General features: G+C 35.3%; 1 protein-coding gene across 2 annotated transcripts in view; it reads right to left on the reverse strand.

The window, feature by feature from the left end:
• Positions 1-2,645: 2,645 nt before the first annotated feature.
• The window catches only part of Tram1 (translocation associated membrane protein 1), a 35,390-nt gene continuing 23,687 nt past the window's right edge, over positions 2,646-14,348 (reverse strand). For both annotated transcript variants that reach the window (XM_063257439.1, XM_063257440.1), the window contains exons 7-11: positions 12,656-12,726; positions 12,450-12,554; positions 11,199-11,342; positions 10,760-10,923; positions 2,646-4,177 (exon numbers count right to left, since the gene is read on the reverse strand). In XM_063257439.1, the coding sequence (XP_063113509.1) occupies positions 4,104-4,177; positions 10,760-10,923; positions 11,199-11,342; positions 12,450-12,554; positions 12,656-12,726 (558 nt within the window). In that variant the 3' untranslated portion in view covers positions 2,646-4,103. The remainder of the gene's footprint in view (positions 4,178-10,759; positions 10,924-11,198; positions 11,343-12,449; positions 12,555-12,655; positions 12,727-14,348) is intronic.

The raw sequence follows: 14,348 nt of genomic DNA on the forward strand, positions 1-14,348 counted from the left end.
AACAATTTGCCTTTATGCTATGCCACATAAGTGTAAAAGATTCGTAATAGACATAGACAATGTGCTGGTTTGGCATGCCTGCAATCTCCCTGGATTCAGTGTACTTTTGCTGGCTGAAACTAGCCCAAACACTTCATGTGACTTGGTTGGCTTACCTGCTCAAGGGTGGCAACCACAGAACACTGTAGTTATGCAGCAAAGCATGAATGTTCAACAGTTGCAAAACCTCAACATCACACAGGAAAAGTAGTAACAACTGAGTTTCCACTGTTGCCACAACCTGATGAGCTAATGACCAACAGTAAGCATCAGGCATAGAGCTATGCACAATTTGTCTACCATCTCATCCTCAGGACTGTCTGGTGGGGTAAATACTATTATAAGTGTTCCTCAGATCTATGATGGGGTCACATTCCAACACACCAACTATAACTCAAAAAATTTTAACTCAAAAAGGTAGTTGAGAGTGGTGGCACATGTCTGCAATCCCAACACTCAGGAGGCCAGCCAGGGCTACAAAGTGAGTTCAAGGCCAGCCTGAACCATATAGTGAACTACTGTCTCAAAAAGATCAAAATTTGCATTTAATTACCCTAAACAAACATTTCATGTTAGCCTACCTTCAATGAGCTCAAGACATTTATATTTACCTACAGCTGGGAAAAATCATCAAACACAAAGCCCATTTTGTAATAAAGTTTGAATATCTTTATGTAATTTATTGAATATTGTACTGAAAGTGATAACTAGAAAGGCTGTATGGGTAGGTTTATGAATCATCATAAAGTTGAAAAATTTTAAGTTAGGAGTACTTACCACAGGAAACTGTGGATGATATTTATTTGCAGAGTTGAGTTAGTAGAATCAAAGTTTGAATTATTTAGCTAAGCTTACCACTGTGACTTAATAACTGATATCAAGATTATCATTTGAATTGGCTAAAATTTTACCACATTGCTTGTTAGTCAACTTAAAGTGAAAGTTACTAAGTCATGAATGAGACTATGTCATAGATCTAAGCCTCTCAAATTTTTTTTTGCTTGTTGAACAAATACATTAATAATCTTTTCACTATGGACAAATTGGCTTATCCCTTTAAAGACTATTGAATAAAGCTGATCAGTGAGTCTCTTAAATATCTACAACTTTTTGTAAGGCAAAACAGAATTGACTTCTTTATAAATCCTAATTCTTTACTGTCTGCCTAAAAGGGAGCTGAGCCCTGCAGGTATGCTGCCTTCTGTAAATGGTTAACAATTTTAGGCAAGTCCAAGTAGCCAGACCAACACAGTATCAGGAGTTTGTCCTCTGGCCTTTGGTTTTATTCTAGTAGCATGAACTACATTATATACTTCATGGTGTTTCCACAGCATCTAGGCACCAACACCCCACTCTCCTCAGGTCCTGAGTATTTAGTCTTACTTTCTCCTCCCAGTTTTGTCATTGTATCCTTCAAAATTTCTACCGTGGAACTTATAGTAATTCTTCAATCATTCAGCATCTAGAGTGACATCTGTTTAAGCATTAGCCCTCATGATTTTCTCTGGGCTAGTTTAAAAGTCATTCAAAGATGCAAACCAGCAAAAAAAAAAAAAAAAAAAAATGCAAAGAAGCGATCAGTATTTTCATTATTTCTTAACAATTTTCATTGCCCATATGTGGACAATTAGCAAAACTAGTCTCAGTGAAAACATCTGGTAACACCGTGGGGATAAAGAATGTTATTGGGTTACTGTTATTCACATCTTTGCAACAAAAATTTTCTCTTTCATTTCCTCACCTACACAAATTTTGCTCTAAAATTAATTTTGAGTTTAAAGGCCATAATATATTTTTTCATCTTTCTGAGATAGTGTTTCACTATATAGTACAGGCTGGCCTTGAACTCACTGCAATTTTTCTTGCCTCCCAAACGCAGATTTTATAGCCACCACACCCAGCTAGATTGCTGAATTTTAGAAGAATGTAATTAACATCATTGTTCTAGAGTAGTCTACCTGGACTATTCACAATCATATTCTAAAATGCAGGCAAAAAGAGCCAAAAATCACAGAATAGCAAAATGACTAGTTCACTAAGCATTTAAGAGACCAGAAAGCAGCTCTGCAAGTTCATGTTTCCTAGCAAGGTCTGAAGCTCTGAGTTCAGATAATAGTGACCACTGTAGGATCTGATCCAGAAGCCAGTAAGTAAAGATGTTTGAGTTGACGTAGGGCCCAGGGCTCATAATTTATAATTACAGTTGTGTGTATATATGTGTCTTGTAGGTTCTAAATATATACAAAGGAATTTTTTTTCTTTTTCCTAAACCCATAGTATACATTGAGAACACAAGTGCTATGAGAAATTCAATAAATAAAGGATTCCACAGTCAAATGTGGTGGGAAATCCTATTATATCCACATTGCCAGTATTTCTGGAGTATACTGAAGCATACTGGCATATTAAGAATTGGACAGTCCTGTCTAATTAAGAAACACCTTCATCCAATGGCCCCCAAATTTATTTGGTTATCAACTATTTCTCCCTCAAGAGCCTTTATAAATACTCTACTGAACTAATAATCTTTTTCTAATGGGACTTTTTATTGAGATTATACAATAAAACTTGCATAAATACTAACAAAGGACTCACCCAGGAAGCAGTTTGTGAAAGTAAAAATTTTTTATTCTGATTTATTTCTCAGTGTATAGTTCAATATAATGCCAGTTTTTAATGGCAAAAATTTGGTTCCACTGAAACTCCATAATGCTACAGAGAGCTACTACTTTTTCCAGGAAGTAGGTAAACAGCTGGAAAGAGAAAGCACACTTTCTAGCAGCGTGGCAACTTAAACCACAGACCTCACAGATCTGCAACTTTTACACTAAAAAATGGCACAAACATTTATTAGCTGGTGACAGAAGTGAGAAATGGGGAACAAGACATGAACACCAAAAGGTGCACTGTATATACTATAAAGACAGACAAACCAAATATAGCTATAAGGATTTCAAAGGATAATTATAGAAAAGGGAACCAAATATTTTACTCAAATTTTTTTAGAGCTTTTCTGTAGAGATACAAATATATATATATATATTTATCCAAAAATATGTTTTATACAGATAAATGTTTCTCAATTAAAGATGGGACCAAAGCTACAGTTATAACATAAAGCAGTCTTTTGTAAGACTATCCACCTGAATTTTCAATTTCTTTAAAGTTAGTGCATTAGTTTTCCAAATATAATTACCTGACATCTTTTTATAAATCAAGTAGGCATTGTCTTTTAAAAGGGTGTGCAAGGTAAGATGCTGTGCATATCAAACTTACGACAAGCCCCCAATAAGGATCATTATTAATAAACATATCAAAAAGGGCGATTTAAGTTGGATTTTCTTCTTCATAGTAAATATTTTGTGATTATTCATTTACAAGTACTGAAAATGCACAAGAAAGGTTTTACTTCACAAGCACTTTTATGTTAATAAGATACTTTGATCCTCTATGGCAACAAATCTTCACATGTTGTAACTATCAGTATGTTTATGGGAGTTTAACACTAACATTTGCTATGTATAAAATAAAGCACACAATTGTTTTGGTGATTTTATAAATTGTTTTTCCAGGTGTAAAGGCTACAAAAATTCCTAGAGAACACTGAAAACATATTAAAGTTTGACATCTGACTTTATAGTATTTCCATTTTACCCTGAAAGATAACTAAAAAATTCTGACCTTGTTGGAACAGGTCACCTTGCTAATATAAAAAATTGGTGAGTGTAAGAAATTGTTTCATTGATATGTGGGATTTCTGCAAATAGTTCTTTTGCCCCCTCCAAATCATTAGAAAAATGTTCAAAGATTAAAAAACAAAATAAAATATGTGGTGGTCCCTAAACTATTTTGAAGGCAGGTAGCTTAGTCTAAGCTAAAATATTTTTTTCATTCATAGTAATCATCCTCCCTCAAATGCCCTTTTAAAAAATGCATGAAACAGTACAATAGCAAGAATCAAAGAGCACAAACTGTATTTTCAAGAACAGAAAAATCTCTAGTGCTGAAAGATATAGAAAAAAGCAGATTTCTTTGGGGACATCAATCACTTAGTTTACAATTCATTATGAAGACTTTTCTTTTCTATTACGGGGAGAGTCTGCTCCATTTGATGTTACTGTTCCGTTCACACCATTTTCTGAAAAAAGAAAAGAATCAGTGTTAGTCTCTTTAGTAAATAAAGTTAATTTTTGTTCATAAAAGTACCTTCAGAAAAGAAAACAAATTTTTTTGGAGGGGAGAGGGCTTGACATAGGGTCTCACTATGTAGTACAGACTGGCCTTAGCGTCACAGTGATCCTTCTGCCTCAGCCTCCTATGTGCTGGGGTTACAGGTATATGCCACCAGGATTGGTTTTTAGAAAAAAAAATAAAGTCTGGTCTACACTCAAGAAAAACTTACTAGGTCTACTCAGATTTAATCAGGATTAACATTGAACATGATGAACTAAAAACAGCAAATTTAAAAATAGTAACTATGAGGCTGGGGATTTAGCTCAGCAGCATAAGCGCCTGCCTTGCAAGCAGGCAATCATGAGTTCGATCCCTGGTACCGATAAAAAGGAAAAAGACCAAAAAACAAAAAAAAATAGTAACTACTACTGAAAGCAGAAAAAAGTGATGACAGAAAATCATTTTTAAAAATTACAAGAATTGGGGCTGGGGATTTAGTTCAGCGGCATAAGCGCCTGCCTTGCAAGCAGGCAGTCCTGAGTTCGATCCCTGGTACCGATAAAAACGAAAAAGACAAAAACAAACAAACAAGAATTTGCTGGGCACAGTGCTGCATACTTGTAATTCCATCACTCAGGAGGCTGGGACAGGAGGCTCACCTCATGTTTGAGGCCAGTTTAGGCTGCATAGTGAGATCCTGTCTACAAACAAAAAACACAAAAACAACAAAACCTCAAGAATTTAAAAAATTTAAGAGTTGTTTTAGTAGAAATAAAAATTTCTTGTGACCTCAAAAGTCTTTGGGGGAGACATTTACAGCAAACTAAACAAAATGCAATTCAAGGTAATGTTTCAGAGTATATCATGGTTTTTAAATTTTTTTTTGTAGTTCTAGGCAATCAAACCCAGGGACGCTCCACCACTGAGCTACAGCCCTACTCTTTTCTATTTTTTAAATTTTGAGGCAGGGCCACATTAAGTTGCTCAAATGGGACTTGAACTTGCAATCTTCCTGCCTCACATCTCACTGTGCTCAGAGTAAAGAAGTGTGTCACCGTACCTGGCTAATAGTCTCCTATGTAAAGCCACTACATAGTAACTAATGTCTGACTAGCCCTCTCTTCAAAACTACTCAAGAAAGTTGAATATAAAAATGAGTGTTTCATGGCTGGAAAACAAGAAGGCTAATAGGACTTGATGTTTCAAGGTTCTACAAGAAAAGGAAATGAACCAAGGTACAGCGTTACTTGCTATTTTCTTGAGATAATCCAAATACTTGTTGACTCACATTTGTAGATTCAGCACAACAGAAATATCCCAGAGTTGAGTTCAGGCAAAGCAAGCAGCCAAGATTCAGTAGAAATAGCAGGGGATTTAGCTCAGTGGCATACACGCCTGCCCGGCAAGTACTAAGTCATGAGTTCAACCACCACCAACCACCCCCCCAAAAAAAAGAAAGAAAAAAAAAAAGAAAGGAAGAACAGTGAAAGACAACTTTAAGGGAAAGAACCAATATTCTGTATTTTTTTTCCCTCAACATGTTTGTCAATATTAAACAGTATATTACCAAAGAAGACAGACATTACACAGCAAACACTTCCTAAGAAACTACAAAGTTAAGCAGAATTGGAAGTCTACTGACAGGGAGTTCAAAATCTGATCTCAAGGCCTATCAAGGGCCTAAAAGATCACCTCAAAGATAACCAAATAGGAAATTAGCGGGGCATGGTAATTGCAATACTCAGGAGGCTGTAGCAGGCAAATCCTGAGTTCAAGGCCAGCCGGGCTATGAAATGAGTTCAAGGTCAGCCTGAACTGTCCAGTGAAACTCAAGTCTCAAAAAGACAAAAAAAAAAAAAAAAAAAAAAACAAACAAACAAACAAACAAAAAAACCCCCAAAATCCCAGCAAATTAAATCCAGAGAAAGGGAAAGAATAAAAAGATATGACTAATAAAATCAACAACAAAAAAGATAAATATAAGGTAGTTTGTTTCTGCAGTATTGGGCTTAAAATGGGGTCTTCACACATGCTAGAGAAACACTGTACCACTAGGCACATGCTATCCCTCAAATGTTGGTTTTGGCTGATGAAGAAAGAAGAGGAAAGGTCTACGTTACTAACCTAGGAAATGAAAGCTGAAATCACTGCTGATCTACAGGCATTATAATGGGGATACTACGAACAATTTTAGGCCAATGGATTCATAAATTTATACAAAATAGAAAAATTGCTTGTAGAAACACAATTTACCAAAAGGTAAGTAAACAATTTGAGAACTCTTATTGTGTTTTTAAAGAATATGATAGCATCATGGTTAAATTCTTCTAAACATTTAAAGAAGTAATGATGTTGATACTGCATAAAGGACAAATCTAATGCTCTCTGTAAGGCCAGCATAATGCCAACAGTAAAACCTGATAAAAGACACTATACACACAGAAAGGCTAATCATAGGCCAATGTTTTACATTAACACAGATGGACAAATCCTAAGAAAATATTTAGAAACCAGAGCCTTTATACTGAGCTACATCCCTGGTCCTTTTTTTATTTTTGAGGCAGGATCTTGCTAAGTTGCCCAGGCTGGGCTCAAACTTGTAGTCCTCCTGCCTCAGTCGCCCAGAGAGTTGGGATCACAGGTGTGTACTTGAGGCCAGCATGGGCAATTGAAAGAGACTGTGGAACTTTCACACGGTTAGGGCAAGCACTGAACCACTGAGCCATATCCTTTACCCTAAAACACTCTTAATGGTGACATAGGGAAAGGTCTCTTCTTTATATGATAAACAAGACAAGAAGATTTCATTTCTTCATATAATATAATGGTGTGGTCCTAGGTAAATAGTATAATATAGCAAAGAAAAGAAGAGGTATAGTACTTGGAGATGATATGATTGTATATTTGAATATAAATTTTAGAATAAATTATGATGGTTCCTTAATACAAGGAGATATCTTAAAGATCAATGGCATTTTCAAATTAAAAACATTTTTTTTTTTTTTGTCTTTTTGAGACAAGGTTTTGCTGTGCAATTCAGGCTAGCATTGAGCTCACTTTGTAGCCCAGGCTGGTCTCAAACTTGCAATGATCCTCTGCCTCTGCCTTCTGAGTGCTGGGATCACAGGCATGAGCCACTATGAATCAATGGCATTTCTATACAAGTAGAACAAACAAAATTTTTTTTAAAAAGTACACGTATTATCTTAAAAAAATAAGATGGCTTAGAATAAATCTAATATGACATATATAAGATCCCTAGATAGAAACCGATAAAATAATGCCTTCAAGACTTCTTCCAAAATATAGAAAAGGATGAAATATATTTTAGGTCAGTGGTGGCAAACCAATTGGATGCATACTACAGTGGGCTGTTGGTTATCACTGAAAGCTATAAAAGGTTCACCATCACTGCTCTGGGTCATTCCATGTCTCTAGTATTACCTTGATATCCAAACCAGACAAAGACTTTGCAACAGAAAATACACACCATATCCTTTAACACACACATAAAAATCCTCAACAAAATCCAAGCAAACCAAACCCATAAACATAAAAACAGCTATTCACCATGACCAAGTGGGATTTTTTTCAGGAATGCAATGTTTGTCCACTATTTGTAAAACAATAAATGTAATCTATAATACCAACAGAAAAAGAACAAATCCAGAAGATCGTTTCAACAGATCAGGACAACACTGACAAAATCAATTATCACTTCATGATAAAAACTTTATCAGGGCTGGGACACTAGCTCAGTGGCAGGGCACTTGTACAGTTTAAGCCCCAGACCTGCAAAAGCAAAATGAACAAAAAAGCAACTCTCTCCCCAAAAAACCATCTCAGCAAACACACCTGAATACAAACAAGTAAGGAACAAAAAGGCGATTTCTCTTCCTGACAAAACACATAGCTAACATCACACTTAATGGTAAAATTAGATGCTGAACCCTAAGATCAAGAACAAAACAGGGATGTGTCCATTCAACATCATTCTGGCGGTTCTTGTCAGCGTAATTTAGCAAGAAAATGCAATAGAATGTATCTAGGTTGGACATGAAAAAGTGGATACTATTTTTATTTATGGATGACCCATAAATAAAATACTGAAAATTCACAGGAACCCACACATATTAAAACACTATTAGAATAAGTAAGTCAGCAAGATTGGAAAATACCGGAACGATATATAAAACAATTCAATTTCTACATACTAGCAGTGAGCAATCTGAAAATGAAGTGAAGATTATTTTATCTTACAATAATATCAAAAAGGATAATGTATATAGGAATAAATTTAATGAAAAAAGTACAAGATTTAGTGATTGATAACTGTGAAGTTTAACTGAAAGAAATTAAAGACCAAAATAACTGAAAAGATACTCATGTTCTTATTCTTCCCTAGGCAATCTAAAGAGTAAAGGTAATCTATATCAAAAACCCCCATTCTGGCTTTTTTTGCAGAAACTGAAAAGATGATCCTAAAATCCATATGGAAATATAAGAACTTAGAATAACCAAAGTATGAAAAAGAGCAAAATTGGAGGACTCACATTTTCTGATTTCAACAGTTAAAAGCTACAGAAACCAAGACAGTATGATACTCGTATAAGAACAGATACAAATAAATGAACCAAATTCAGAGTAGAGAGCTAAACTCATACTATATGACTTTTTTTTTTTTTTTTTTTTGGTCTTTTTGAGACAGGGTCTCACTATGCAGTTTAGGCTGGCTTTGAGCCCACTTTGTAGCCCAGGCTGGTCTCAAACTCACAATGATCCTCCTGCCTCAGTCTCTCGAATGCTGGGATCACTGGCATACGCCACCAACTACATGACTTTTGATAATGGTATTGAGACAATTCAGAGTAAGGTCAGTTTTTTGGACAAATGACACAGAAGCAACTGGGAATCAAACTGAAAAAGCATAAAACAGTAGTCATTTTGGAAGTCAGTTTGGTAGTTCCTTCCAAATGTTAAACATAGTCACCATACGATCCAGCAATTTCACTACTAGGTATATACCTCCAACTCCCCCCTAAAAGAATACGAAAAGGGGTGTATCAAAAAAAAAGCTTGCATGTGAAAGTTTGTATTACCCATAATGGACAAAAAAATGTAATCAATCCAAATACTCATCAACTGATGAATGGAAAAACAAAATGTGATAGATCCATACAGTGGACTATTTGGCCATAAAAAGGAATGAAATCTTGATCCATGTTATAACACAGATGAACTTCAAAACTATGCTAAGGCAAAGAGGCCAGTCACAGAAGACCACACATGGTACTGCTCCATTTATATCAACTGTCCAAAAAAGCCAATCCATAGGGACAGAAAATAGACTAGTAGTTACCAAGAGAAGGGGAATAGAAAGAGACTGCGAACGGCCAAGAGATTTCTTTTTTGGGGTGATAAAAATGTTCTGGAATTTGTGGTTTACCCAACTTGGTGAATGTATGTAAAAGAGAATGAAATGGATATTTTCAAGGGTGAACCTTATTGGAGAACCCCAATGAAACTGTTTAATAAATACTCAATATTCTTAACTCTCTATAAATTCACTCCAGTTATCTCAGCAAAAATTTTTGTAAGGAAATGGACCACATCCCACATGCTAAGAACTAATGGGATAAATGTGGAAGACATAAACTATCAGATATCAAGAGTTACAAAAAGCAGAACAGAGATGATACACTTTGAACTGGAACTCTCTATGTTACAGTTTCAAGTATAACACCACATACACAGTGAAAATATTATCCACAATGTCATTGCATTTTCATTCAAAAGCCAGGAGAAAAGAAGTTAAATGCAGAGGTAGAGACAAAGGATGAAGCAATCAGAAGTTTTAAAAAACATCTTTCCACTTGGGACTAAAAGGCAGAAGGGAGACAGTTGTAGTTTTTGAAATATGAACAAAATTGGTCAAGGCAGTGCACACCTGTAATCCCAGTACTTCGGAGGCTGAGGCAGGAGGATCACCAATATTAGCTCAAGGCTAGCCTAGGTTACATGGTGAGTTTAACACCAGGTGTAACTACACAGCCAAGACCTTGTCTCAATAAACAACAAAAAACTAAAACAAAAACAAAACAAAATGACAAAACGTAAAGAAGCCTGGCAATACCACGCTCCTGCTTAGCTATACTGCTTGACAGAGGCTCAAAGTCATAATCACGGAAAACTTGAGAAAGGAAAACATTCTGCCTTGGAAGTATGTCACTAATTCTCCTCACTTAAACAATCACCTATCTATACAATGGAGGAAGAGTACTTTCCCTCCTCTTTTGTTAAAGACTAATATCAAGGGGCTGGGGATTTAGCTCAGCGGCATAAGCACCTGCCTTGCAAGCAGGCGGTCATGAGTTCAATCCCTGGTACTGATAAAAAAAAAAGAAGACTAATATCAGTTTTCTTTATAACATTTGAGAATAAGACCCATAACAAGATTTTAAAAGTGTTTTTTTTTAACTTCCATAAGCTTTGCACTGCTTTTTTTACTTGCACTGTTTTTTTACTTCCATAAGCTTTGAACACGAACCTGTTCCTTTTCTTGAAGATCTGCCACCTTTAGTCACTGGCAGTTTCTTCCTTACAGGTGGGGCCTGAAAAGTAGAGTGTTCCCTCCACCTTCGAAGCTGAAAATTAATAAACTTCCACATCATGAAGGCTTGGGTAATACAAATGGATGCCAGAACAGCAATTCTGAAAAATATTAAAAAATGAACAATTAGCATATGAAAATACTGCCATTAAATAAAAGTATATTTATACACCTTGCTTTGATAATAATTTAGTGCTACGATTTTCATTCTGTTGATAACATTATGTTAATAATCATTCTACTAATAATTTATCATAGAACTTAAAAGGCTTCAGTTTGGTACTTTAATTTAGAAATAAAATTGCAATGGGTACATTGTAGAGAAACTGGTAACATTTATTACACAATGGTACAAAATGTGTTGAATTAACTTTACCTAACAGCCAACACGTTGAAGTTTCCAGTACTGAAGTCCAGCTTCTGATTCTCTGCTCTTGCAAGGCCAAAACCAACAGTAAGTACTGAAAGAATTAAAGTCAGAAGTCGTCCCAAAACAAAGAGAACTGCCCACAGAGAAAACCTGTAAGAAAATGTCATTAAGTCAAATCATAAAGCCACAAAGCAACAAAATATTTTATTAGAAATTACATTCCAATTAAGTAAATGCATTTAAAAACTTTTTTTTTTTTTTTTTTTGGTACCAGGGACCAGATAGGCGGGCACTTGTGCTGCTGAGCTAAATCCTCAGCCCAAAAATATTTCTTAATTTTTCTTCAAAAAAGCAAATTTTTCCTGAAGTCAAATGTCTGGGAAATATAACATATTATACTCTTAAAGAGAAAAATAACACATATTAACCTCTTTAAGGTTTTCAGAATCTAGTAAAAAAATCTGTTTACTTTTAAAATTCTTCTCTTTTAAAAATATAGCACATGTTCACAGTATATAATGATTATATTCATCATGAGGAGCTGATACTGTTCATCTCTTGTATAATATTAAATTTTCTCAAAATATGCAGAATAATTTTGAAAAACGCTAGACAAAATAAAAGCTGTTCTAAAGAACAGGACACCAAATTTCCATCTCAACTGGTTCTCCATTTTCTTTTCTTTTTTTTACTTTTTTTTTTTGTCTTTTTCCTTTTTATCGGTACCGGTACCGGGGATCGAACTCACGACCGCCTGCTTGCAAGGCAGGTGCTTATGCCGCTGGGCTAAACCCCCAGCCCCTCCCATTTTCTTTTCTTTTCTTTTTTTTTTTTTTTTTTTAAATAAAAAAGACTACGCTCTGTACAAGTTATATTTTCCCAATTTCACTGGAGTCCAACTTTCCCAGGAAAATCTTTAAAAATTTCTAAAGTTATCTTATCTATTTTCATTTCCTTTTGAAAGTTTACTTCTTTATCACTCCTTTTCCCAAAAGAAAAACAGGCAATAAACAAAATAGAAGTTACAACAGAAAAGTAAATCCCAAAAGCCTTGAAAATTTCAAGTTCTAACATAATAATCTCAATGAAAGGCTTCATTGAGATTAAAATGCCAACTGTGAATATTACTAAATAGTTTCACTTTATTTAATGCTGTTAGTTTAAAAAGTAGTAGTGTGTTAAGGGCATGAACCTTGGTAACCTAGACACTATTACATAAACTGCCACACACAAAAGAAGAATGACCCAGAAACTTACCCTTTCTGGTATTTTTCATCACTGAAATAAAACAGGCGGGAAATGTGAAAAAGAAATTCAACAAAATAATGCAGCACCAGAAGAACAAGTCCTAGATGATTCAAGCTGTTGAAAGAACACATTCCAAATGGAAAGATTAATTATCAATTAAACTAGCATATTATCTGCCCTGTCTACTTACATACCCAAACAATAACCCAACTCACTTCAAAAGATAAGCTCCAGCAATGTGAAAGAGGTAAAGACCAATGTAGACAAGCTGACGAGGAATATCTTCCTAAAAACAGAAAAATACATATACATTAACACATGGTGAAACCCTTTTGTTGGGGTAGTACTGGAGACTGAACCCAGAATCTTGCTCAGACTCTATCAATACTCTACCAGTGAGTGAGCCATATCCCCAACTTTTTTTTTGTAAAAACAGTAAAACTGAACTGAGGGTTTTGTGCATTTTAAGGAAGTATTCTACCACTGAGCTACTTCATCAACCCTTTTTTATGCAACATGTCTGATTTTTTGAGACAGGGTCTTCCCATATAGTCCAGACTGGCCTTGAACTTGCTGCCTCAGTCTCCTGAGAACATTTCTGTTCTTTAAGAGCAGTATGGTAGAGTGAAAACTGTACTGTAGGATGCCTGAAAGCTATTCTCTCATCTCATCCCAATCTCTCATGCCATATGGCTTTCCCAATTTTTTCTTGACTTCAGCTATTTCACTCATAAAATGTGATTATTTGGTTTGTTTCAAAGGATGAACTCAAAATTCCATTCAGAGCTAAGATACACAGTTTTCTAAAATAATAAACATTTATTACAATATTATTACCCACAGTTATATGCTGAAGATTTATGCACTTCTAATATTAAAATGGCTGTTTATTAACAGAGAGGTAACTTATCTAATAGTCACATCATTAAACTTCTACTTTAGCCCCTTCTTTGTCAACTACTGTGGAGACAACTGAGTGAGTCCCCTTGAACGCAGAACCATTGCTGCAACTTTGATTCTATTAGACTGATTTCCTTATACAGAAATGTAGAGAGCTGGCTTTGGTATTTCCTTCTCTCTTCAATAATTGGCTGTACGCATTGCAAATAAGGCTAGCTGACGTACTGGTATGTAATCTCTAAAGCCATCAGACAGTCTCTTGTTTCCTTGCATTGTGCTCTCTAACGTTTGTAAGCAAAGAGAGATGGTACAGCCAGTTAGCTTCAGGAATGTCAACTGTGCATGAGCCTCAAGATAAAGAGGCTTTGAGTCCTCAGGGCACAAAAATTTACCTTTCAGAAACTGAAGCAACAGCCTCCAAAAACAATTTAGTTGTTACCTTAATTGAATTATGCAAATTGATCCTCCTGCATATCCTTATCTCTACATTTTGCAGAGATGCTTTTCTACACTGACTAGCCAACTCAAGTTACTCACCTAATTCCTGTAATTCCGGCCATTCTCACTGTCACTCATCCTCCAGCCACCCTGCTTCTTCACAAGATAATAAATTCAAAGAGCTAAAGTCTAGGATCAAGGCCTTTGTCCACACATCCTCACAGGCACTGGACTTACAATGCTTTGAGGACGTTTTGGCTGCCCTTAACTTACTCTCACCATGGGTTGTATTAGAGGTTGTAGATTGGAATTATCTTGCTCAGATTCCAATAACGTAACCTTTTGGATTGTGAGAAAGACCGGGAAAAGGACTATAGTACTCGGATAACTGTACTCTATATTTGGGATTACAATAAATTACAATCATTAAGCAACGTTAAAATTTTATTCTCTCATTTATGGTACCAGCTAACTATATCAGTATCTGTTTGCTCTGGTATCCAAATTTAATTTTTGTTTCTTTATAGTTCCTAGCTGATTCTGTAAATTCTGGTTATCTTAAAAACAAAT

The sequence above is a fragment of the Cavia porcellus genome, unplaced genomic scaffold (genome assembly GCF_034190915.1).
Source record: "Cavia porcellus strain 051 isolate PalLab524CR breed Dunkin Hartley unplaced genomic scaffold, mCavPor4.1 scaffold_10, whole genome shotgun sequence".
In the NCBI taxonomy this organism is placed as follows: domain Eukaryota; kingdom Metazoa; phylum Chordata; class Mammalia; order Rodentia; family Caviidae; genus Cavia; species Cavia porcellus.